The sequence below is a fragment of the Prenolepis imparis genome, unplaced genomic scaffold (assembly GCF_030444845.1).
Source record: "Prenolepis imparis isolate NDT839.2.m4 unplaced genomic scaffold, iyPreImpa1.0 SCAF_12, whole genome shotgun sequence".
In the NCBI taxonomy this organism is placed as follows: domain Eukaryota; kingdom Metazoa; phylum Arthropoda; class Insecta; order Hymenoptera; family Formicidae; genus Prenolepis; species Prenolepis imparis.
This window is the reverse complement of record NW_028141170.1, coordinates 5320112-5345340: the sequence shown is the minus strand read 5'-3', so window position 1 is coordinate 5345340 and position 25229 is coordinate 5320112. Positions and strand designations below refer to the sequence as shown.

At 37.8% G+C, this 25229-nt stretch overlaps 2 protein-coding genes across 3 annotated transcripts; one reads left to right on the top strand and one right to left on the bottom strand.

Moving 5' to 3' along the window:
• The first annotated feature begins 5 nt into the window (after window positions 1–5).
• On the top strand, window positions 6–18828 carry LOC145944183 (maternal embryonic leucine zipper kinase). 2 transcript variants are annotated; one of them, XR_014426633.1, is made up of 16 exons: window positions 6–261; window positions 431–581; window positions 673–782; window positions 854–1007; window positions 1086–1192; window positions 1254–1421; window positions 1505–1702; window positions 1767–1986; window positions 2606–2675; window positions 2847–2997; window positions 3098–3201; window positions 3277–3551; window positions 6178–6479; window positions 6792–6912; window positions 7238–7412; window positions 18535–18828. XR_014426633.1 is itself a non-coding variant. In XM_083052369.1 (12 exons), exons 1-12 carry the CDS (start codon window positions 118–120, stop codon window positions 3548–3550), a joined length of 1851 nt encoding a protein of 616 aa, XP_082908495.1. In that variant the 5' UTR covers window positions 6–117; the 3' UTR covers window positions 3551–3929. The 2 variants fall into 2 exon arrangements, 1 of the variants encoding a protein (XP_082908495.1); XM_083052369.1 differs by lacking the exons at window positions 6178–6479; window positions 6792–6912; window positions 7238–7412; window positions 18535–18828 and having other exon boundaries at window positions 3277–3929.
• Window positions 18829–23241: 4413 nt separating this feature from the next.
• On the bottom strand, window positions 23242–23924 carry LOC145943875 (uncharacterized). Its single transcript, XM_083051771.1, has 2 exons — window positions 23780–23924; window positions 23242–23664 (listed from the first exon to the last, which is right to left on the bottom strand). Exons 1-2 carry the CDS (start codon window positions 23889–23891, stop codon window positions 23339–23341), a joined length of 438 nt encoding a protein of 145 aa, XP_082907897.1. The 5' UTR covers window positions 23892–23924; the 3' UTR covers window positions 23242–23338.
• Window positions 23925–25229: the final 1305 nt, after the last annotated feature.

Here is a 25229-nt window from a genome sequence, read left to right as displayed (position 1 = left end):
AGTTGTTTAGCGCGGTTCAAAATAGTTGATGCATGCGGTCGGTTAGGGTGTTGAGAGGCGAGACCTGGGTACATTTCCAACATTTATGAGCCGTATTTCGCGTACCCGGGCCCCACGATGGTACGATACGCCGCCCTTAAAGGATTGTACGATTTGGAGAAGACGATCGGGAGCGGCGGCTTCGCCAAAGTCAAATTGGCGACTCACGTCGCTACCGGCGAGAGGGTTGCCATCAAGATTATGGAGAAGACGACATTGGGCGTAAGTCAGGGATTATTAATGTCAAAAATTACCTTCGTCATCTCGAGAGAACACTTTCAATTTTATCGCACTTTCCTCCTTTGCCTGTGTGTGTCAAGTATCTTTATAGAATTCCTCATCTCTGTTTCGTTTATTAATATGTAATCTCATCCTACGATATTTATTTCAGGAAGATTTACCAAGAGTGAAGCTTGAAGTGGAGGCACTCAAGACGCTGTTGCATCAACATATCTGTAGACTGTACCAAGTAATAGAGACCGAGAACCATTATTTCATGGTATTAGAATATTGTTCCGGTGGAGAGCTATTCGATCATATAGGTAATATTTTTTTAAATATAATATATATGGAGAATGTTTTATTATCCTCACGAGGCACAACTCTTAACGACATTACATCTTTATGTTACAGTTGAGAAAAATAAATTGTCGGAAGCTGACTCTCGAAGGTTCTTTTGCCAGATAGTTTCTGCTGTCGCATATATGCATAATTTGGGATATGCTCATAGAGATTTAAAGCCTGTAAGCATATTTTCTGTCGCACAATAATTGTGATTTGAATTGGATTACTTATTATTATTTTTTTTTAATAGGAGAATGTTTTATTGGATAAAGAAGAGAACTTGAAGTTAATTGACTTTGGACTATGCGCAAAACCTAAAATGGGAATGCAAGCGCATTTATATACTTCTTGTGGGTCTCCCACCTATGCAGCACCAGAACTCATAATGGGGAAGAAATATTTAGGTACATGAGCTTCTATAGTACTCTAACATATAAATTTCATTGTAATTTAATGCTTAATGTACAAAATTTTTTGTGCAGGTTCAGAAGTAGACATTTGGAGCATGGGAGTTCTTCTTTACGCTTTACTATGTGGCTTTTTGCCTTTCGATGATAATAATTTAGAAAATTTATATAGAAAGATACTTGTAAGTTTTTCAATTATTATTTGTGCATTATTGCAAAAGTTAATAAACTGTATTATTTCAGAATGGAAAATATGAGGAACCCTACTGGCTTTCTAACGATAGTAAAGTGTTAATAAGGTCAATGCTACAAATCGATCCGGTAAAAAGAATTACTATTCAAGAATTATGTCATCATCCATGGGTTACATCAAATTCTCTGAAACCTGTAACATTCGTTCATAAAACAAAAGTAAGAACTTTTTTACAGCAAAAAAATTGATTTTATAAATGTTTTAAGTTTTTATTTTAAATTTTATTTTCATTTAAATATAGTTTGAAAAAGATGACGAAGTATTGAGCACTATGTCCGCTATTTGCGGTGAAAATAATACAGACATATGGAAGAAACTTATGCGAAGTGATAGGACTGATTATAGAACGGCTACATATCTATTGTTGCTCGATAGGAAATTACGTGGACTTTCGTTAAAAATAGCATCTGTAACAAAATCTCATCTTAAGCAGGAAACGGTATGTCAAATATTTTTCTTTGATATGAAATTGATACATGAAATTGATATATTTCCTTATATAGAATAGTACTAATTTTCCACAACGTGAAGCAGTGATCAACAATTTTATAACAAAACTCGATCATTCTCCAAGAAGCAAAATAGACAACAAACTATCTCCAGTGATTGATGTCACTTACAATGTTTTGCCCAAAAGAAGCGATGAAGATAACTTTACAGAACCGTGTATACCAACACGAAAGAGATTACGAAGCAGAGAGCCTGATGACATATCATCGCCTGGTAAGTATTTCATCATCATTGCAAAATTTTAATATTTAGTATCATATCTCTTTTTTTATATCAACAAACAGGTTCAAATTTTTAATGAACTTGACTTATCTTGTTTAGTCTTGACAGAAATTTTTCCCATATTTCTAAGCCGTCAATTTTTTACATGATTTGAAGTATATACATACATTACATCATTTGAAGTATTTACATATAACAAACGTTTATCGAACGTGTTGCAGCCGCAATTAGTCTCGGAGTACATTTTCTAAAGTTTACTTCTAATTAGGTGATGCTAGCACCATCTAATTAGAACTTTAATGAAAGTTTCTGACCGTCATAAATTACAGCAGTCGCGCGAATAGCAGATAATTACCTCGAAAAGAGGAACGACTTGCTAATAAACGCAATTTTAACTTAAGAATCTCAGTATATTTCTTCTCGAAAACTCCTTAGAAACTACACCATCCCTCAAGCACTACTACATTTGAATCCTCACTATTTGGAACTGAAAATATATTAAACTTCTATGCATAGTATAACCCTATGTATTCATGTATATTTTTTGTTAATAATATAAAATTTAAATAATATATGTTTATGATCTTGAGTTTTCATAATTTTATTATAGTTCCAGCAAAAAGACCACCTGATAATAAATTAGTTACTACTCCTACGCAATGCTTAACACCAGATTCTAGGTAAAAGAACTTGTGAATTATTATTTATAATAATTGTTATCTCATATATTATAAATATATATTATTCTCATATATATATTTATAATAATTATTATCTTACTTAAATTATTTATAATAATTATCATGTCATATATATGAGAAAAATATAATAGATATATAATATTTTTTTAGAACTTCACAAACATCCACGCCGGGCAGTGCAAGAAAAGTTATAATGGGATTAGAACGAGGATTGAATCGTGTGAGATGTGTTCTCACACCGAAGAGACGAGTGAAGAATGAAAATACAGATCCCGAGGAACCGAACATACTCTCAGGAAAGGTATAGTTAACAGTCACACATGACATATGACAATATAAAAATATTGTCAAAAGAAATCGCTTAATTGTGAATGATGGTAAATGTTTTTTTGTTTTTAAAGGGATTATCTAACGTGTCTGCGACGTGCAGCGGTTGTCCAAAATATGTTCTCTCGAAATTACGAAGCGCACTTCGACGAAAGGGTGTAATGTGTCGTCAGAAAGGGTAATTAGAAATATTTTTAAACACTTAATACTTTATTTTCTTTGCAGTTGCATTATCAAAGATTATGTGTCGTAGATTTATTCTGCAAGGGGAGACTGAGGAATTCTTTTCGGAAGATAAGAAAAATTTGTCCAAGTCAATTTCCTCCCTAAATTCCTGTTCCTTCGAGCTTGAAGTCTGCCTCTTGGAGATTAGTCCAAATGGAAAACGATTAGTTGGCATTCGTCGAAAAAGACTAAAGGGTGACGCGTGGGTCTATAAACGCGTTTGTGAGGAAATACTTGCTCTCACAGCAGAGGACATCTCTACAAATCCAGAAGAGTCCTTCGAGTCCAAATGTCCTATTTGAGGTAGCTTTTTATATATATTTTATTATTTATGGCGTAGATTTCTTGATATGTGCGCTTTGAATAATCTAATGGTAAGAGACACTTGCACGTGTCTTGATCTCTTATAATAGTTATACAAATACAAGATTTATGTTTTTCATTGAAAGGGACTTACAGGAGAATGTATATGTGCAACGCATAGTGTAAGTCTTAAAAATATGCAATTTTTTAGTTTATTCACATTTAATGTGTAATTATTACAAAGAGAGATTATTTTGATATAACATTTATTTCTCAGAGATAAAAACTATATATATGACAAAAATATAACAGATTTATAAAGATCTATAAAAAATATTCCTGAAGTGCGGGTTGTAATCGTATAAGCGGAAATAATAATGTAATAATATTTATGCGATAATCTAATAAATTTATATACTACATTATTCTTACATATATAATTTTCATTGTTTATATATTTATATTTATAAAATAACAATAGAATAGATATCCATTAATGTAATATTATCCTATAACTAACTATCTGATACTAAGAATATTCCGACCGAAGCGATCCGACTATTTCATGTATAGCACTAAGAAATTTCTTGCGCGCGTGGAGCACTTAATGCCCTTTCTGTCCGGAATATGTAAAGCTCAATTTTGCGTTTATACCACAGATATAAAGTATCGCGGCCCGTTTGAAGCGGTCCGCCGCGGCCTGCCGTTACATAGAGCTATATAGACAGGCGAAGATATAAAATCACCACAAATCGATCAGCATAAAGTGGAGTAGCGGCGCGTATACATCTTCGTTTTCGCTTTATAGGAGAGAAGACGAGAGAAAGAAAGAGACCACCGACCCTTTACCTCTGCCTCTCATTCAATAATCGTCGGATCTTCTCTCTTTCTCTTTCGCAAACCCATATCCACAGACGTAGATCGCGGCCCATCGTTTTTTCTCCCTCACCGATTCGGTATCGGCGCGAGACAAAGCCCGGTTGCTGGCGGTCCACGATCTTGCAATTGCTGTACTCGCGACGAAAAAGAGAAAAGACGATTACCCGCAAAATTGCTATACGACGACGCGAGGCATCATCTACGGCACGGCATCTTTTGGAAGTTTCTGCGGAAATTGGAGGTGAAACGTTGGAAGAAAGGAAGAAGGATGGAGCAGAGCTAGTGCGACTTTACGCATTCAAAAGGAATATAAATATTCATAAAAGAAGTAGAAGATAGAGCTTCTCGCGCGAATAGGAAAATAATTACATAGGATATAATCGCATAGGAAATAATCACATTTCGATGTAATAAGTTGCGACGATTAATTATAAACATTTAAAATTAATCTGACGTCACAAAAAATCAACACGAGAGGATTGCGTAATGAAATTACTCTCTGCACGTGATATATGTAAGTCTCTAAGTCGACGCGATATAAATTGCAATTAACCGCGCACGCACGTACACGTTGCGATCTTCAATTCATCATTGCCTTTAAGCCGAAAGGACTGAAGCGAAATACAAAAATATATATGCATGTCTAATTCATTTATATATGTTTGTTTAAAATAATTCTATATCATATCTTTGTGCAATCTGTGTATAGATTCAACATTTGCAGATTATATGTACTATATAATTACATAATAATTTATATAATATATATATGTATTTTATATATATATATATAAAATATTGTATATATTATATATATATATATATATATATATATTTATATTTTGCATACATATATGCATGTCTAACTCATTTACATATGTTCGTTTAAAATAATTCTATATCATATCTTTATGCAATCTGTATATATATTCAACATTTGCAGATTATATGTATCATATAATATATAATACTTTATATATTAATATATATATATATATATATTTATATAATATATATTGTATATATTATGTATATATATATTTTTATATTTTATATATATATTTTATATATATTATATATGTATATATATATTTTTATATTTTATATATATATTTTATATATATTATATATGTATATATATATTTTTATATTTTATATATATATTTTATATATATTATATATGTACATATCTTTGACAAAAGTACTCATTCTTAATTGCAATAACAATTAAATAGAGTATAAAAAAGAGTTATAAAATAAAAAATAATAATTGTCAATATTTAATTTATTAAAATAAATTTTTGACACTTGCAATTAAGAACGAGTACTTTTTTCAAAGGTATATACATATATAATATGTATAACAAATATATTAAGTATATATATATATATATATATATATATATATATATATATATATATATATAATGTGTGTGTGTGCATGTATAATTTTGTAATTTGTAGATTATATTGTAATTTTAGATTATAATTTTGATATTTGTAATTATAATTTGATTGTAATTTTAATTATTAATTTAGTTTAAGTTTATTTTTGAAAATATCTTTTAATCTTTCTATTCGATTAGAAAGTACTTTAGCAAGACATATTGTAAAGAAAAACATGATATCGATATAATCGCACGACTGCAATTCGTGAAAAGTATTGTAGAAAGCAATAAGGATTATTAGAACAAGTTAATTATGAGAGAATTATATAATTCGAACACATTTCAAATGAATGTTGCAGCGCGCGAAAGATGGCGCTGCAGGATCGAAACCAAACCAACTTCACACTACTCGTCCCGCCTACGCTCCTTTTCCGCCAACGCTTCGTTCTCGCCAACGTATCGGCTGTCCGACACCGGTTCGTACTAATTACCGTCTGGCTAGCGGCTAATTAAGGATTGGGGCAATGAGGCACGGCGATACAGTTTCCGCGATAATGATTATCTGCGACGGTAATTGAGCGAGCGGCGTTAGAAGAGCAAAGGAAGAGAGAGGCGAGAAGATGCGTGCGCAAAGCAGATAAATGGCGTCGGTTAAGGACACGTAAGACAAATTCTCTGCTTCATTTCTTATATTTCTTTGATATATCTCAGTCTTCAACTCAATCCTTCAACTTTTACAGTTGTACGATATTGAAATCTATCGATATACATATATAGTCAACTGAATTGAACTTGAATTCTAAATATTCATACTCGGTCATCGGGCCGTGCGAAAATCATGCAGCGCGTCGGTTAAAATTGAGAAAATTATAAATCATAAAATCACGACGCGTCTGTAATTTTACGTTCTCTTTTGCGGAAATGTATTTTTTCTCTCTGTAGAAACTTCTCTGACAATTTTGTTTGTGCGTAGGAAGTTTTTCTTCGAGCAAGAAAGAGCGAAGAGAGCGAGAGAGAAAGAGCGAAGAGAGCGAGAGAGAAAGAGGGAGGAGGGGGAGGACGCAAAGCAGCTAAATGGCATCGGATAAGGACAGGTAAGGCAAATTCTCTGCTTTATTTCTTATATTTCTTTGATATATATTTAAATCTTCAACTCAGTCTTTCAACTTTTACAGTTTTACGATATTGAAATCCGTCGATATATATATAATCAGTTAAATTGAATTGAACTTGAATTCTAAATATTTATATTCGAGCATCGGGCCGCGCCATAACCTTACAGCGCATTGATCAACATTGAGAGAAGATTATAAATCATATAAAATTATGACGCATCTCCGTAACTTTTACGTTCTCTTTTGCGGAAATATATTATTTTCTCTTTGTAGAAAATTCTCTAACAATTTTGTTTGTGCGTAGGAAGATCTGCGAGAAAGAGAGAGCGAAAGAGAGTGAGAGAGAGAGAAAGAGGCGCACTCCTCGCCGACGAAGACGAGAAAAAACGGCGGCGGTGGAACCAAGAAAGAGGGAAGTCCTTATACATCGGCTTAGAATGCTTCGAGTCAGGCGAGTTCGCGAGACGTGTTACCAAGTGGTAAGTGTAAGAATATGTACAAAGCCATATATACACACACGCGCGCGAGAAAGAAGAAGAGGAGGTAAGGGTGGCACGCGCGGCCCGCTTCTATCGCTTCCGGGCATCAGCGTGCTCGCGAGCCGCGGCTAATTGCTCTTTAATGCAAGCGAGCGAGCGAGCGGGTTGCTTTTCTTGGACGTATGTTGAGGAAGAGCCAGTTTCGCCGACGTTGTTAACGACGAGAACGTCACGTTAGCGTACAATAATTTCGCTTTGGGTGTCGCGATATATATCACGGTAGAATCACCAAGTGTATTCCCAAGGGATTTTGGAAAAGGCGAATCAGAGAGTCTAATTAACTCATCTCGCGTCTCCTTTCAATTTTTTAATTTTTTTTAATTAAAAAAATTTTTTTTATTTTAGAAAACTTCGAGCGTTTCTTTGCACGGCGAAACGAATCGTGGCATTGCGGGTGAAAGTAAATATAGTTTCTTGTAGTTTCCTCGAGAGTATAATTGTATTTTCTTGAGCAGCGCGGTTTCTTTCGAATCACGTGCGATTTTAGTGACATTCGTTACGCATAAAAAAGGCGTGATTTCTTCGTACCGAGACGGTAATATTCATTCGGTTTCTTCTTCGAGTAATCAAAAGCCACGTATCGTTATGCAGCTTGCACTCGGAAGGAAAACGGGAAGCGCTAATCATCCGGTTTGCCTATTTTTTTCTTCTTTCTTTCGGGATCGGCCCCGATGTTTATTCGCGAGAGGAAAGGGCGCGTTGCCGGTGAAAATAAAGGGCAGAAAGCCCCGGATTCGTCGAGGCGTAACCGGCGCGTCCACCAGAAGCTCATACATATGTACGCAGCTCGAACCGGACAGTGGCGAGCAACCCTCCTCCACCTCTTCTTCCTCCCCCATTCCTTCCATCCGGGAGAGACCCGGTAGGGAGGTCCCTCCGGAAAAATGAATATGCAGCGTCGCGTGGGAGTATATTATTTTATAAAATTTACTATCTCGTGCCCGCGCATTATCCACCCTTGTCGGCCAACTCGCCGCAAGTTTTCCGCGCTAAACCACAGACCTAGTCGCGAGAACAAATATTTCTTAAAGTGAGCGAAAACTTTCTATTCGAAAATAGATATTTCTATCTGAGAAAAGATGGATTTTTTCCGCTATAAAGTTTCTTTGAAAAATTACACAAATCTTGATATATTTGTGTGTAAAATCTATACCTATATAGATTTAATAATATATTCTATATTAAAATTTTCTATATTAAAAATTTATAAAATTTTTTAAATTTATTTTCTAAAATAAAAATATAACATTCTATGTCAAAATGTTTTCTAAAATAAAAATATACATATACTAGACCAACACAAGCGCGCGCTACGCCATTCCTCAATTTTATATAAAAAAGAATGATATTTTTGTATAAAATTTGTTTAAACTTGATTAATATTTTTTGACAGGAATCAGCTGATTAAGCAATAATTTGCTAATTAAATTTTAAAATATAAAATGTTATAAAAATCAAAATAATAATGTTTTAAATAATATGTTATAATTCCTTAAACTCGATTAATATTTTTGACAGTTATCAGCTGATTTCTGTCAAAAAATATTAATCGAGTTTAAAGTATTATAAAATTTTATTTAAAACATATTACTTTAATTTTTATTACATATTATACTAATTATTTTTTAAAATAAGAATATGTTATAAAAATTAAAATAATATAATATGTTTTAAATAATATGTTAATAATTCCTTAAACTCGATTAATATTTTTGACAGTTATCAGCTGATTTCTGTCAAAAAAATATTAATAATGTTATAAAAATTAAAATAATAATATATGTTTTAAATAGAGTATGTTATAATTCCTTAAACTCAATTAATATTTTTGACAGTTATCAGCTGATTTCTGTCAAAAATATTAATCGAGTTTAAGGAATTACTAACATATTATTAAAACATATTATATTATTTTAATTCTTATAACATATTCTTATTTTAAAAATTAATTAACAAATTAACTCTTTAATCGGCTGATTTCTGAAAATAATAATAGGTTATAAAATTTTAAATAGTGATATGTTTTAAATAATATGTTGTAATGCCTTATGTGCGATTAATATTTTTTGACAGAAATCAGCTGATAACTGTCAAACATATTAATCGTAGATAAAGCATTATAACATATTATTTACAACATATTACTATTTTACATTTTATAACATATTATTGTTTTAAAATTTAATTAGCAAATCTTCGCTTTATTAATATTTTTTGATAGAAATCAGCTGATTAAGGAGTTAATTTGCTAATTAATTTTTAAAATAGTAATATGTTATGAAAATTAAAACAATAATATGTTTTAAATAATATGTCATAATTATTTAAACTCGATTAATATTTTCTGACAATTATCAGCTGATTTATGTATCATTCTTTTTAACATCATAAAATCGAGGAATGGCGTGCGCGTAGCACGCGCTTGTGTTCTTCTAGTCCCTCCCTTTCTAAAAAAGGCATGTTAAGTCGATTCTTGCAAGTATTGTTGCTTCTTTTTTGCGATGTTGATTAGCTGCTTCAATTTGCGTTGTGCGTTATATTCATAGCATCGAGAGGCTGTCATCGCGAGGGTTAACAGTTTGACAGTTCGATGCTATGAATATATAACGCACAACGCGAATCGAGACATCTAATCAGTATCGCGGAAAAGCGACAACAATATCAATAACATACCTTTTTTTAGAAAGGAATATGTTTTTTCCATATATTTTTCATATATTAAAATATATACTTTAAAATAAAATATAAAATATAAAAATGTAATACTTAACATTATTTTGATTGTGCACGACATTCATTTGTAAGTTTGTCTTTACGATTTTTACATTCAATACATTTCTTAAGAGCAGTCTACAATGGCAGTAAGCAGTATAGAGTAAGCAGTAAGCAGTAAGCAGTATGAAATGGGAATTGCCCATTTCGTTACTCCCGGTCTTTACATCCACTAAAAACAGTATACAATGGCAATAACAAGGCTGTAGGAATAGAGAGTATACTGTTTTTAGTGGATGTAAAGTCCGGGAGTAACGAAATGGGCAATTCCCATTTCATACTGCTTACTGCTTACTGCTTACTCTATACTGCTTACTGCCATTGTAGACTGCCCTTTACTCTATACCTGTTCCTCAACACTTTCTTCGGTCAGAGGGATAGTAGTTCTCAATCGAGATCTAATTATAGCGTCGATTCGCGAGTACAACCGCTTGTGTTTTTTAAAATACGCTGCGTGCGCGTACGGGGCTGCTATGAAACGATGCTTCTATAAAATTGTAGCCCCTTATCGTCGTAGAGGAAACGAAACATTAAATCGGCTCCGGCCGACGAGGGCGGGCTTGTTTCGGTGGGTGCGTCTGAGATTTCCTGTGTGGACTGTGGATGCTAGGAAAAGGATGGCTTCCTACGTAAAGGGTGCGTCCTCGTGTGCGTCCTCGCCGCGTGTTCAATTTATATACGAAATAGGGGGAACTGAGTCCGCGTATTTTTACCGTATAAGTATAAATATAGGTCGTTGATTTTATTCCCCCATGATATTTTGTATATCTCTCCTTTTGCCTTTTTTTTTAGACATACGTCAGCGCCGTAATATAATGTATTCCTATGGGAATAGGACGTACACATGTACATTCATATATTTATTTATTACATACCTCTCTCTCTATTGTGTAAGCCGTGTAACACACCATGTATTCCTTCTATTCGTCGCGCACGAATCGCGGTTTTTTTGCCGCGGTTTTTTTGCGCGCGCTCTTCCCTTTTCGCCCCAATATCGCGATATCTAAACAACTTTATCATTAATGCAGCAGTAGCTCTGCATTACTAGGAATTTGTATATAATGGTGCTATGTGTTACGTATGTGATATACGCCCGGGCTACCGGCACATAACGGCGATATCATAAGATACGAACCAATAGAGCCGCGATTGTATGGAAATATGTATCTATGAATGAAGACACTTTCATTTATGAAACCAGATACTTATGTACCGGACACGGGCGTTGTAACATCCTGCTATTATGTGTCCTTACCTACCTATTCGTTCTCTCCCTCTCTCTCTCTCTTTCCCGTTTTTTTCTCTCCCTTCGTCCTTTTATTCTGGCTCTCGCCAGAGTCCACCTTCATCGTTCGTATTAGACATTATAGACGTTGCGCTATCGTATCGATGCGTATAATTTCGCGAATAATATGCATCTTTTTTTCGTCGTTTTTTCGTAATAAATGCAATCAGCCTAAATTGCGTAATCTCTGCCTCGATAACGAATATTTGCGGAGTCTGTATCATAGTTTCTTATAATTAGCGTCGACATTGCAATATCGGCGCAAGTATTTGATCTGAATTTTAACATCCTTGGTGAAATAGAATTCCTGTACTGCGAGTACAGGCACGATGGAAACAACGTACAACCCTTCCGTGGAGGAGAGGAACGAGAGGAGAAAAAGAGAGAGAAAGAGAAAGAAAGAGAGAGGCCGGCTAAACAGATAGCTGAAGGGAAAGGAGAGAACGAGGCTGAATGCGCCGACTGTGACGCTTTCCGGTCAGGTGCCGCCCTGACGATCCTTCTCCTTCCAATTTCCACGTCGAGATCCGCTCGTTCATTCACTTGCTCTTGCCCTCCCTGTTTTGCACTCCCTCGTCCTTCGTTCGCCACGTCCGAGAAAAACCGGCGGGAAAAAGACAGGAAACGAATTGTTTCCGAATGTAGATGAGTGGGATTTCTTCTGAAAAGCGCGTCACGGACGGCAGGAAGTAACGATATCGATATCTCTTCTCTTGTGCAAAAAAAAAACGAGACGAGACGAGCTCGGATAGAGAGATCGTCACTCATAATAATTGTATATCGCATTTTTGATCGACGTCATCGTCAGCGTTTCGCTGTTCTTATTGCACTGGTCAGCGAGATCGTATCTGATTTTGTTAATACCGGAATAAAGACAGAGTAGTCTCTCGGCGCTTCTTCTCTGTTTACCACATTATTACACTCCGTGGCACATAATTATCACGCTGCCTCGGGAGGCCATTGTCACAATGGACGTCCGGAGTTTCCCTACGATTATCGTACCGAAAATCTCTTCGTGGTCGAGCTCCTCATCGACTTCCTGCCGGTGATGGACGATGATTGTTTGTCGCAACGGCACGGTAGAAAACCGCTTATAAAAATAATACCGCACCCGATTTCTTCCATTGTCTGCCGCATATTTTGAGCCCGTGTCGAAAATAATGACTAAATAATGACTCTTACGCGCATACGTCGTAACAAATATGTATATCCTCCATTAAGATTCGAAAGAAAGACGCTAGAAAATTTATTAGCAACTTGGCTAGAGAGACAAGCCGCGGTACAATCGACAATCGCGTTAGCGCAAGAGATGACTCCATTCGTATTTTTATTATTCTCCTACATCGCGGGAGAGCTCACTTTTGCCATCCGCTATTGTTATTGTCAAGGTGTGAAATAATCTTTCCTCTCCATCTAAATTCTCTCTTTGAATGCAGAATGTCTCCGCATCGTAATTACGATCGCGAATATTATTTCGTTCGAATTCTAAAGAAGTAATTCTCTCGTTATATTATAAATGAAAGCAGCGCGTTAGAATAAAAATAACTTCCATTTCACAACATCATTATCGAGTTACCGTCAACATCCACGATACGATCGACTTCGGTATATCGTTAATTAATCCCGCGCTAAAATTGCGCCGTGATCGCGGTTTCCTGTTTGTTATAGCATCATCGTTTTTAATTCTAGAGGAACTGGCATGAACAATATATGCCATGAGATGTAATTTTGCGCTGTCTATTGCACAGATCTCTCGATCGTTTCTACAAGAATCTAGAGTCTCAAAATGGTTGAATTTGCCTTTTTTCAAAGTACCATTACATTCATGCAAACTTCTGATAGGCAAATTTTTTTTTCATGTAGATGACAGTTCGCTAATTAAGATAAATCAAAATGTCATTCTTTAAGATATGCATCATCTGTTTTACATCTTAAAGAGTCAAATTTTGATTTATCTTAATAATTAGCGATCTGTAATCTATCCTATAAAAAAATTCGCCGATAAATAAATTATAGAAAAAAGGAACAAATATATATTGAATACTTTTCTAATTTTCCTTTTCGCAGTTATCGTGAAAACATTTTATTTAAATTTAGACCACAATTGTATAAAACAGTATTCTCGACACTGCTTTATTGTATATAATTACGGTCTAAATTTGAGTAAAGTATTTTCACGCTACTGCGAAAAAGAAATTTAAAAAAGCATTTAATATACTTGTTTCTCTTTTCTATGATTTATTTTTTAAGACAGCGGTTCGTCTGTATATCTTGAATTTTACTCTGTTCTACGTAGAATTAATCACTTCGATTCCTCCCTCACACATTATGCGTCGAGTACCGTTCTCTTCAGGTTCGCCGCGTTATCATCATCGCGAACGCGATAATCTGCGCCACGCGCAGTCTTGGGCCGTGTGGTAGAGTTTCTCTCCGCGATTATCCTACCGAAAAATCTCTCGCGCTCCTCCTCTCCTCACCCACACCGGTGCGCACATCGGTACCGGGGCTCGGTCGTCGTCGACTTCCTGTACCCATCGGTGGACAATGACCAGCACTTGCCGCAATGGCCAGAGAGCGGCGGGGCAGAGACGCGCTCCTAATATCTGTTCGGCCGATCTAGTTCGCGGAAGCCGCCGTTATTGTGGCATGGCGTGTGCGCGTGCTATGTTGTATGTATTTACATATATGTGTATATGTGTATGCCGCACCCGCACACAATTGCATCGCGAATACTACAGTATACTAGGTGTACTAGCAAGCGATCATCACGCGATTTCAACATTTCGCAATTTGCTGCCAAGCACGGCTCTCAGGACTTCGGACGCGGCGCTCAGATATACGGTATCGTCGTCGTGATAAACGGCGGAGGTTTCAGAAAAAAAAATAAATAAAATGGCAAAATTATATATGGGATATGGGGTTACATCCCTGTTCGTGTTCGAGGTATTCGCGGATTTATTCACCCCGTATGAGCCACACCGACCGGCGTCAGGTACGCGTACGCACGTACGCGTATCGGCGGAGACCCGCGACGTGTGCGTGCGTCGGCGGAACGAAGAGCAAAGAAAAAAAAAGGAAGGTGGAGGAGGAACACCTCCGGAGAACCTCTCTGGAAGGAGGATATGATGGCTCGTGGCGTTATGCTCCGCGAGCTGTTATGCTCCTCGGGCACCACCGGACCATAAGCGAGGCTACTTCGCTCCGGCGCAACAGCCGCCACGTTTCTCGTTATATCAACGCATCGGCGTCGGCCAAATAAAGTTCGCGCGCGAGAATGGCTTTTTACGGCACGCGTTCGCGCGCCGTCGAGAAATAAACGAGTGAGATGTTGAAATCTTTTTATCAAATGCCTTCCTCTATTTTTCTTTCTTTTTAGAATACTATGTTTCGCGATTATAAAATATTTATTCCTCCAATTCGATTCAAAATTCGATTCTCATCAATCATATTTAATCCACAGAAATAATTAATATCCTAAAGAAGATCTAATCTGGGCTTCTTTTTTTTAATAAAAAAAGGAGAGAGTTGAGAGTCTTTTCTCTCAGAGTTATATATATATGATTGATCATAAATGTATAACGATCTCGTGGACGAGATGTTGCAACCGTAGAAAAAAAAATTGTGCTCTTCCTATTGTTAGGCATGCAATCACGAACGTGTCGTTATCGTGCGACGTACATGTGTACGTGTCGCAACGAGTGCGACGTTCATTCGGATTTCTCGACGTCGCCTTCACCGGATGCAGGCGCCAATGCATCTAGGCACGAGCCACTCGAGGCTGCATGTGCCGCACCGAGTGATCGCCGATAAATCACATCTTTTTTTTCACCAATTTCACAATTTACTGCCGCGGTAGCTCTGACGAATTCCTCGTACTCATTATGGGAACTGTATGTAACAACGAAACGCTGCGAGTCGATCATCGAATTTTCCACCCCCGAACCCTCTTCCTAATATCCTTGGACGCTAATACGAATTCTCCGCTTTAGAGCGACAATATTTAATATGAAAATCTATTATTTATCATATCTGTATGTGTCATTTTAGGATCTGAAAATGTCATGTATAGTTCCATCTTTTAATCATATAGGTAAAATTTTGATTAAAATTTTGAAAACTCGGGTAAATATTCTTCGTATTAATCGGTACGTCGGTTTTGCTCCCGCGATTACTTTCGGGCCCGTTTTCTCGTCTTCCTCGATAGAGACCCCGCGAGCTGCGCGCCTCGTCGCCGTCACGCTACGCGTAACTCCCGGCGGAGCCGGACGCCAATGGATCTAGGCACGAGCCACGAGTCTGCGTCGAATATGCCTCGCAGTCTCTGACCCGCAGTTCCTCTCGGGGGCTACGGTCTTCCGAGGAGAAAAGGGAGGGCCCCGAAGAAGGCGGCGGCGAACACGGCGGAAGAAGGGACGTGTTGGCGACGACGAAAGGGGGGAATGTTAGTAGTGTTCAGCATGCGTAAGGAGCTGCGAGGCATTATGCCCGGGGAGGCCCTCGCGAGGTTGGGCTGAAACGAGCGAATAAGAAAGTAGTTAAAGTCTCGGATGGAGGCGAGGGCGACGGAAGAAAGGGGGCCTCTCCCCCTGGAGAAAGATGAAAAAGGGGGGTCCTCGTCTGCCACGCGCTGCCTCCTCTCTCTCACTCTCCTTCGCCTTCACTTCCTTCTCTTCCTCCCCCGCCCTAACTTCTCTGTCTCCCTCGATTCATCTTCCTCTTTCATTTTCCCCTTCTCGCCGACTACACTCTTCCATCCTCACCTCGAGGGGGCGATCATCTTCCGTGCCGCAATATGTAACAACGACTCGTCACACTCTGCTTGCCGGCGCACAAGATAATTGCCCTCATTATAGTTATTTAAAAAGCGCACCGCGTGCGCGAACGCGCGCCGCCGACGCGATCGGAGCCGCCGATATAAAGATGCTGCCGTGCGCAAATTAATCGCATGAGAGGGGTGGAGGGAGTGTTAGCGGGGAGAGAGAGAAAGAAAAAAAAAATAATGCAGACAACATGTTGATTTCTGTCACCGCGGACAGGTTGTTCTGCTCCGAGAGCTCCGAGTACTTGGTACCTAACGAGCTGGACCGGAAAGACACGCGAAAGATAAGAATACGAAAATCATGATTTAAGTATAACGGGTTAATTCTTAAATCCACTTTGCGAGATTTCTCCCTTGGTTTCTCTTAACGCGAAAAGAGAGAGAGAGAGATGGGATGTGGAGGAAATAATTTCCATCGATTGCGTCACGCATTTTACGGGTCTCCTGCCGACTCTCTACAATTTTGCATAAAATGACGAGGAAAAGATTCCTTTTTCAAAGGAATGTTAAATAACACGGTTTATCCCGATTTATATAGTGGACAAATATAGCGAACCGCGATGAAATGCGCCGTCTTTACTGCGTGTCACGCTTTACGAGTCATCATTTTTTAACGAAGAACCTCAGGAGGTGGGCGCACGCTCTTAATTTTCTGGTCTGGTTGGGATTATGGTGTTGCAACGTTGCTATTTCAGATACAAAGCGCCGGAATGCGCGTTTATTAGCGGTCGCGGACTTTAATGCGCAGCGGCGGCGAATTATCGGGTGTGTTGTATTTGTACAGTGGGTACCGTTTTAAGTAACGGTGAACATGCGAGAGAAAAAAAAAACGTTAGGGTGAACGATAATTAAGGCACCAATTCCGACCGTTTCCTGCCGAATGCCGGATTAATTCTAAAAAATTAGCGAAATTAAAAAAATTAATAAAAATTAAGATTATATTATATCATTAAAACACATATGAAAAAGAGAAATGACAAAGATGCAAACTATCTGTCTTTTTTCACGTGTATATTTTGTGATTTATAAAATTATAAAAAGGAATCATCGTGCATACATATCGCAATCTGCATTATTTCGCATAGAAAAATTTCTGAAATCTAATTAGGATCTAGTTATATTTTTCAAAAAATCAAAATAGTTTGGAAAACTTGTAGATTTCTATCAGAAATATAATGTTTTAGAGTTAGAGAAATACGATTCTAACAATAAGGAGGCCAAATCTAAACAAATCCCAAATGTTTTCTCCAAATGATCGTGGTACGATAAATTTATTTAGGACAAATTTGGGTATTTTAATTGGAACTTGTGTTATATTTGGAAAAATCTTGGAAAATTTATATGCGAAACAATGTGCGATGTATAGCCGATGAGAAACGGTGATGTCGAATTAAAATGAGGGCGATAAATCCGATTATTTTTGACACCTCTGTCGGAAGTCGACGCATACGGCGTGTCCGCATCGGTTCTGTGCTTTCTAAATATGTTCGCCGCTCATCGAGCAGCAGATTTATGTTTAAGCGCTCGTTAAAATATATCGAAGCGCGACGACTCGGGAAATTTTCATATTTGTTCGCGCGCGGTCGCGTATCTCGCTGCAACGAGCGCGCCGGAAACCGACAGTCGGAAACGGTAACTTGCACATCACGATCTTGTGTTTTTTGTCAAAACTACGCTTCTACGCGCTTAAGTGTGCAATTTTTCTTATTAGAACAACACAAGCGCGCGCCATTCTTCAATTTTATATTAAAAAGAATGATATTTAAAAAAAGTAATAAAGTTTGTTTAAACTCGATTAATATTTTTTCACAGAAATTAGCTGATTAAAGCGTTAATTTGCTAATTAAATTTTAAAATAATAATATGTTATAAATAATATGTTATAATACCTTATTCTCGATTAATATTTTTTGACAGAAATCAGCTGATAACTGTCAAAAATATTAATCGTGTTTAAAGTATTATAACATATTATTTAAAACATATTATTTTAATTTTTATAACATATTTTAAAAATTAATTAGCAAATTAACGCTTTAATCAGCTGATTTCTGTCAGAAAATATTAATAAGGCGAAAATTTGCCAATTAAATTTTAAAATAATAATATATTATAAAAATTAAAATAGTAATATGTTATAAATAATATGCTATAATTTCTTATTCTCGATTAATATTTTTTGACAGAAATCAGCTGAGTGCTACAAAGGAGCACCGACAGTCGACCAAGAGAAGAGGAAGAGATTCTCGAGTGCCGAACGGACATTGCTCGTGCGATTATAAGTTTTCGCATCGTTTCTTCTCATTGCAAGTGCAATGTACGCGAAATACGCGTGTGTCTCACGCGTCGCGTCGGGAGTGCCGTGTAAAGTTTCGCGTGTCGGGAATACCGTGTAAAGTATCGGGCGATCGTAATTATTCGCGAGTGTCGTGAGTGCTACCATGGACCAAGAGAGGAGGAGGAGGCCCGGGGAGGCATGGGGCGACAGCGAGGCAATTGCAAGGTGTGCAAAATGAAAACATTTTTTTCTAAACTGTATTGAGATATTCGACCGTTTCTAAACTTTCAAAACACCCTATATACACACATCTACCCACACACACATGTATATGCATAATTTGAATATTTTGCTTTCAGATCATTGTGCTGTATACTACACTCCGCTATTACACGTGTCGGTGAGTGAGAAATTATTTATTTTTATAACATTTCTATAGAGGTGATGGGGGTGTACGAAGCTGGCTGGTTATAATACTTTCAATTCGATTAATATTTTTTAACGCTTTATTAATATTTTTTGATAGAAATTAGCTGATAATAAAGCGTTAATTTGCTAATTATATTTTAAAATAATAATATGTCGAAAATATTAAAATAGTAATATGTTATAAATAATATGTTATAATACCTTATCCGCGATTAATATTTTTTGACAGAAATCAGCTGATAATTGTCAAAAATATTAATCAAATTAAAAGTATCATAACATCCCTTTCTAAAAAAGACATGTTAAGTCGATTCTCGCAAGTATTGTTGCATCTTTTCCACGATGTTAATTAGCTGCCTCTATTCGCATTGTGCGTTATATTCGTAGCATCGAGAGGGTTAGTAGTTTGACAGTTTGTTTAAAATAAAATTAAATAAAATAATGTTTTAAATAATATGTTATATAATACTTTAAATTCGATTAATATTTTTTGACAGAAATCAGCTGATAACTGTCAAAAATATTAATCGAGTTTAAAGTATTATAACATATTATTTAAAACATATTCTTATTTTATTTTATTTTGAACAAACTGTCAAACTGCTAACCTTCGCGATGACAGCCTCTCGATGCTACGAATATAATGCACAACGCGAATCAAGACAGTCAATCAGCATCGCGGTAAAGAGGCAACAATACTTGCGAGAATCGACTTAACATGCCTTTTTTAGAAAGGGATTCTCGCGGGAACTCTCTCTTCTATTCCTCTATCGCTTAATAATCACCTTTTGATCAACTTGTCTTATCGCCATAATCTCAAACCAGTCTCTTATCCACGATAAATATATTAGTAGATTTACTTTGCAATGATGTCAATTAAATATTCAACATATGATCTCTTTAATGCATTTGGTTTTCATTCGTACGTTTAATTCGAACTCGAAAGTTTAAAATAAAATTTTCGCTCGCGTGACAAAAGCGTTCTTTACGAGTTGCGAATGAAGATGAATAATGCGTTGCGCATCTCATACTCGTACTCGTGAAAACGATGTCATTCGATAAACATTTCGCGAGATACAAAGCGATGTTGTACGAGAGATACAAACGTAGAAGCTGCGTGCGTGGAATACATCTGCGCCGAGATGTATTTTGTTGTGATGATCTGAAATCGTATATTATGATGGACCACTTTAACTTGGTCCTCTCACCATGGGAATTTTTCTATGTCTTTCTCGTATTTTTTCATATCTTTACATGATAATATATAGGATAATTTAGGAATATATTGACATATGTGCTAATATAAAAATAATAATTGTGGATTGATTGGTTAGTATTTTCATGTTCTATAAATTGAAGAGAGTAAATGCTTCTTTTTTCATTTTTTTAAATATGCAAAATGGAGACTTATAAAACAAATATTTAAAAGTAAATTATTCCATGCTCATGTGAAAAAGTAAATTGCTCTCTCTTTATTACAGCAAAACTCTGAACACATTCAGAGAAAGAAAATTCAGACATTTTGAAATAATGTAATCACATGTCAATATATTCTTAAATTGTTATTTTTCGTAAGATGACATATTACAAGTTCATGTATATAGAACTTAGAATTGATCAAGATACAGCCTAGCATTATTTTTGTTAGTTATCTCTTATCTAAAATTATATGTGTTTATTAGGTCAATAAGTTGAATCGACATCTCTTTTTATCGGTTGATGCGTCAGTATTATTCCTGTTATACAATTCCTGTTATTTCATACTCCTATTATTAACTCTCGGAATTTGTGCCGGATTGATCCCTTAAGCCCTAAAGCGCGCGCATTTGCATACACTTGAACCATATACGACCGCATCCAGGAATCATCCGCGCGGCGATTCTACATGCCGCAATCGTACAGATACAAAGTTACCGTACGACGCGACTTCGGGGCACGCAGGTGGTGGATTTTCCGATCGATCCCCCCGCGCCCTCGCGCGATTTGTTCGGTGATGCCGGGGACTTTTCGAACACGCGGGGCCGCGGGGCCCCATCCATCGATTGTTCACGACGCGCAGCGCGTGCAGCAATGAAAGCTCGAGTAAAAGGTCTGTGAGGTAGACATAAATAAATAGGTGGTAGGTGTGGTCGGGTGAGGCCGCACACATGGCGTCGTGACCCGTCGGTCGTTGTTCGTGAGCCTCGGGGACCCTGGGCTCAAGTTGTGCCCCGCGGAATGTTGCTCCTGCCGCGCGCAAACTCTTTCGGTATCACGCGGTTGAACCGCAGTTTCAGGTACACTTGTTTCCTTTCCCTCGTTCTCCAACTACATTCCTCGTCCCCCGTATTTATCAACATTTCACGTTTACGCGAGACGTTTATTCAATGAAAATGTTTATTCGATGAAGGAAAAATTCAACGATTAAAGTATAAAAAAATTAATTACGCAACGAGAAAACGGGAAAAAAATAAAATATTTAAATATCCTAAAAATAAAAATAAAAAAGCACCACTGTCTCTTTCTGCCTATATACTTTCGAACCGTAACGAGGTCAGATTAGGGCTTCGTATAAACGACCGAGGGTTGATCCGGAAATTCAGGAGGCTACAGGTATGCGCGTCGTTTTCATGACTTAACACAGTACTCGGTTTCGCTTTGCCGCAGTGCTTCGGCGGTTGAGGCTGTCGGTACACAATGCCGCATTGTTTCGTCGTAGCCCATCTAGTCGGTAGCGCACACAGGCTGAGCCTAGTGTGCACTCGATGTTTATTATCCTCCTTCGCGCGCGCAACAAAACAAAATATCATCCCCGCGCGTTATATTATCCGTGCTCCCTGCGAGTTCGTGGTCGAATCACTTTGCCGGGATAAAATCCGGGAGGCCGATACCCCGTCGTATTTTCAGACGATGCACGAAGCAACGAAGGACTTAGTTCGACGATAGTCGGGCTTCGGGCTCTATAGAATAGATGTAGATAGATGTAGCATAAAGCTAGCAGAGTTATACAATGCCGGACGATGAGCAAAGAATTTATTGGTATATATATTACACAGGTAGAAAAGGTATCGTTGAAAGAAAACGGAAGAGAAAGGAACGGTCTAAATGTTATGCCGAATTAAAAAAAAAAAAAAAAAAAGAGCGCGAATACGAAACGAGATATTGAGCGATTCGCATTTCGCGCACATTTTCCTACGCGTCCTACATGCGGAATCGAAAGAGGCCATCCATCAATCTTTCGCACGAGCCGGGTTTCCACTTTCATGGATGGCTGCCGTCCGGGACGGCATCGCGATTTTATTTTTCGTCGTCGACAATGGCGACTCGTATTTTGCCAACAATTATTACGTACATTATCCTTTAGATGTGGAAAGTCTCCTTTCTCCCGAAAGCGTCGGACGAAGCGAAAAATTACCGCGATAGAGAGACGCGCAAACAGAGTTTCGTTTGTGCCAAGACAGTGAAAGCCGCGATCTTTGATCAGCCTTGGCACGATTAGATGCGAATCGAATTCTGCGTCTCGAAGAAGAGAGAAGAGACGCGCGAAATCTTCTCTCCTCCGCGATCGAAAAAAGAGGAAGGGAGGTATAGGAAGAGCTGTAAGGTATATAGCTGCGAAAGCGTATCGTATACAATATCGGCGGGGGAGAGAGCCGCAGATAGCTTTCTTATTTCCATGAAAATTGCGTTCGGCGATTTCGACGACAATGCCATTCCGGTGTTTTAAATGCAAATCCATAAAAGGAAAAACCGTAGAGGCATTATAATTTATATTACTACATGTGGCAGCGCGGCGCTTCCGGCGAAAGAGCATAGGCGCAGTTCCGGTCAGCCCCACGGGTCGGAGAGATCCTACATCGCCAGATTATGAGCCCACCGCCGCTTTTACAATGGATTCGTTCGCCTCTGAGTCGTACGTCAGCGGGAATAATTCTGACGTTTTACCGCCGCGCGCTCCGTTCTCCTTTTTTTGCCGGAGAGAAAAATATAATATAAACCAAGTTTCGCGTGCGCAACGCGAGAGGCCGCACGCGAGATGTAAAGATAGTCAAGTCTTTCACACATTTTGCGTACGCATTTAAGATAAATAATATTCTCATCTTTATATCGATATTTTATCTATTACCTAATAACGTTAACATAATTACAAGCCGCGCATCTAAGAGCGAAAGGGAATAAATGATTGGCAATGATTTAATCACAACTATATTTATCGATTTTCTACGGTACATCTGTAACGTCGTCAGTAGAATAGCGGAGAAAGACGGAAGTATTCATTCTCGGGCCGAAGAGTTAAATGCTTATTAAACGTCAGATATCAGAAATTTGCCATTTTTGATGAAATCCACGATTGCCTGGACGGTGGTTTGAAAGCGGGCGAAATTCTCTCGAGCGTCCACAAACGACTTGGATTTGTAAATTAAGTTCGTGTATGCCGAGGTCAATTCAGACACCAGTATCTGCGCTTTTTTCGCGGCCACGTCGATCGATCCTGCTGGCATCTTTATCTCCTCCGCGGTCCTCACGATCTCCTCCTTAATGATCTCGACGAGCTTCTCGTCGTCCTTCGTGTTCGAATCCCCGCTCGAGATCTTCTGCAGGATGTCCCGGATGACCGCGATATTCGCGTCTTACGAACAAACAAAATAACGAGTCTCTTTAAAAAAGCTCGACTTCTTTTATCGGGAATTAAAATCTTAAATACTATAATTAATATAATAATTTCTCAATGAATTATCTTTCACCTGGGACTTCCATGGATGTTTCACTAATTAGCGTTTGGGATTGCGACCCGACGCTCGCCAAAACTACGATCGCAACGACGATTGCAAACTTCGCCATCTTCGGAAATCGCATCGAACAATAAACTGTCAATCGTTGGTTCGTTGGCTCTCTCTCTCTTTTTATACGTGTATTTCCGCGAGGACGAGTGCATCGAGTAGGGATGGCATTATGTAAAACGTAATTTGTGCCGTTCGCCGTCGTACGCGGTCGTTGACCATTATAAATGATCCTAATGAGTGTCATTAAAAAAAAAGAAGACGCGCGAGAGAAAGTGGAGCGTCGCAAGCGGTACGTTTCAAGAAAGTACATTGTTTTGTTTTGATTTCTACCTGTTGACACAACCGGAAGAAATTGGCTCGAACAGTTTAAATGTTTTAAAAGAGAGCCTCTATGTGTGCATCTTTTAAATTATTTGCCAGACGAATACCAATATCTATATTAAAAAAGAATTAATTTTGATACCTTCCTCTAAAGAAAAGAAAACAAAAAAATATCTGAATTAAAATTAATAAAGAATCTATCTAGACATTGATTTGAATTTTTATATAATACTTTATATTTCCGTTACACACACGATATACACAGACACAATTTTTTCGGGATATATTAAAATAAATATTTTTAAATTCGCGACGAGAGGCCGAATGTTATGTCACGATTTTACGAGTCAAAGAAGCCGGATCTCAACCGGAAGCGGCCGGATATTTCTTGTCGGCGAATTGCGGGTCGCGAAACGAGTTTTTTTTTTTTTTTTTTTTTTTTTAACCGAGTTTGCAATCGTGTGCGTCGCTGCAATTTTTCGTTGCCGGTCGCTGTGTACATCACATCACGATACACGCAATCCCTCTCGACACGACGACGCTCAACAGGTCCGTCCGCGTGCTCCCCCTCTTCGAAAAACGTAGGGGCAATGCCGATACTCGCCGACGGTAAAAGTGCGTGAACACAGGGAGGGAGTGCATCCAGCCATGATTCCTCTTCACCGATTTTTAGCCCCTTCCTGCCCCCCTTTATTCTCCCCCTATCTCCTCGACGTTACCTTGACGCCGCGTCGTGTCAAATTAAAGGCTGTCGAGAATCGCTTTCCAAGATTCGAGGAGCGATTCGAATTTTCTGCAACAATATTACGAATATACCGGGTGTCCTCTAAATAAAAATTTCTCTATAGAAAATAAGGGTTGGAAAAATCGCGGTTTGGTACTCGATGACGTTCAGTGCGGATGACGTTCATGCGTCGCATGCAGGAGACATTCGCGAGGTACCTTAACGTCCGTACCTTAATGTGGGATGAATGAAAATACGGGTACTTGAGTAAGCTTAAATTACATTTCATTCATGCAGGAAAAGCAGACACGCGGGAGTCGTCCTTCCGGCTCGCGTTGCACAGGCTGAACGTCGGCGGACTCGTAC

Coding starts and splice junctions, on each gene's coding strand:
- LOC145944183 (XM_083052369.1), top strand. CDS start 118: ATGGTACGATACGCCGCCCTTAAAGGATTGTACGATTTGGAGAAGACG. Junction 1,422..1,504: donor CATTCGTTCATAAAACAAAA/GTAAGAACTTTT, acceptor ATTTAAATATAG/TTTGAAAAAGATGACGAAGT. Junction 3,202..3,276: donor GTAATGTGTCGTCAGAAAGG/GTAATTAGAAAT, acceptor TATGTGTCGTAG/ATTTATTCTGCAAGGGGAGA.
- LOC145943875 (XM_083051771.1), bottom strand. CDS start 23,891: ATGCGATTTCCGAAGATGGCGAAGTTTGCAATCGTCGTTGCGATCGTA. Junction 23,665..23,779: donor AACATCCATGGAAGTCCCAG/GTGAAAGATAAT, acceptor TTTGTTCGTAAG/ACGCGAATATCGCGGTCATC.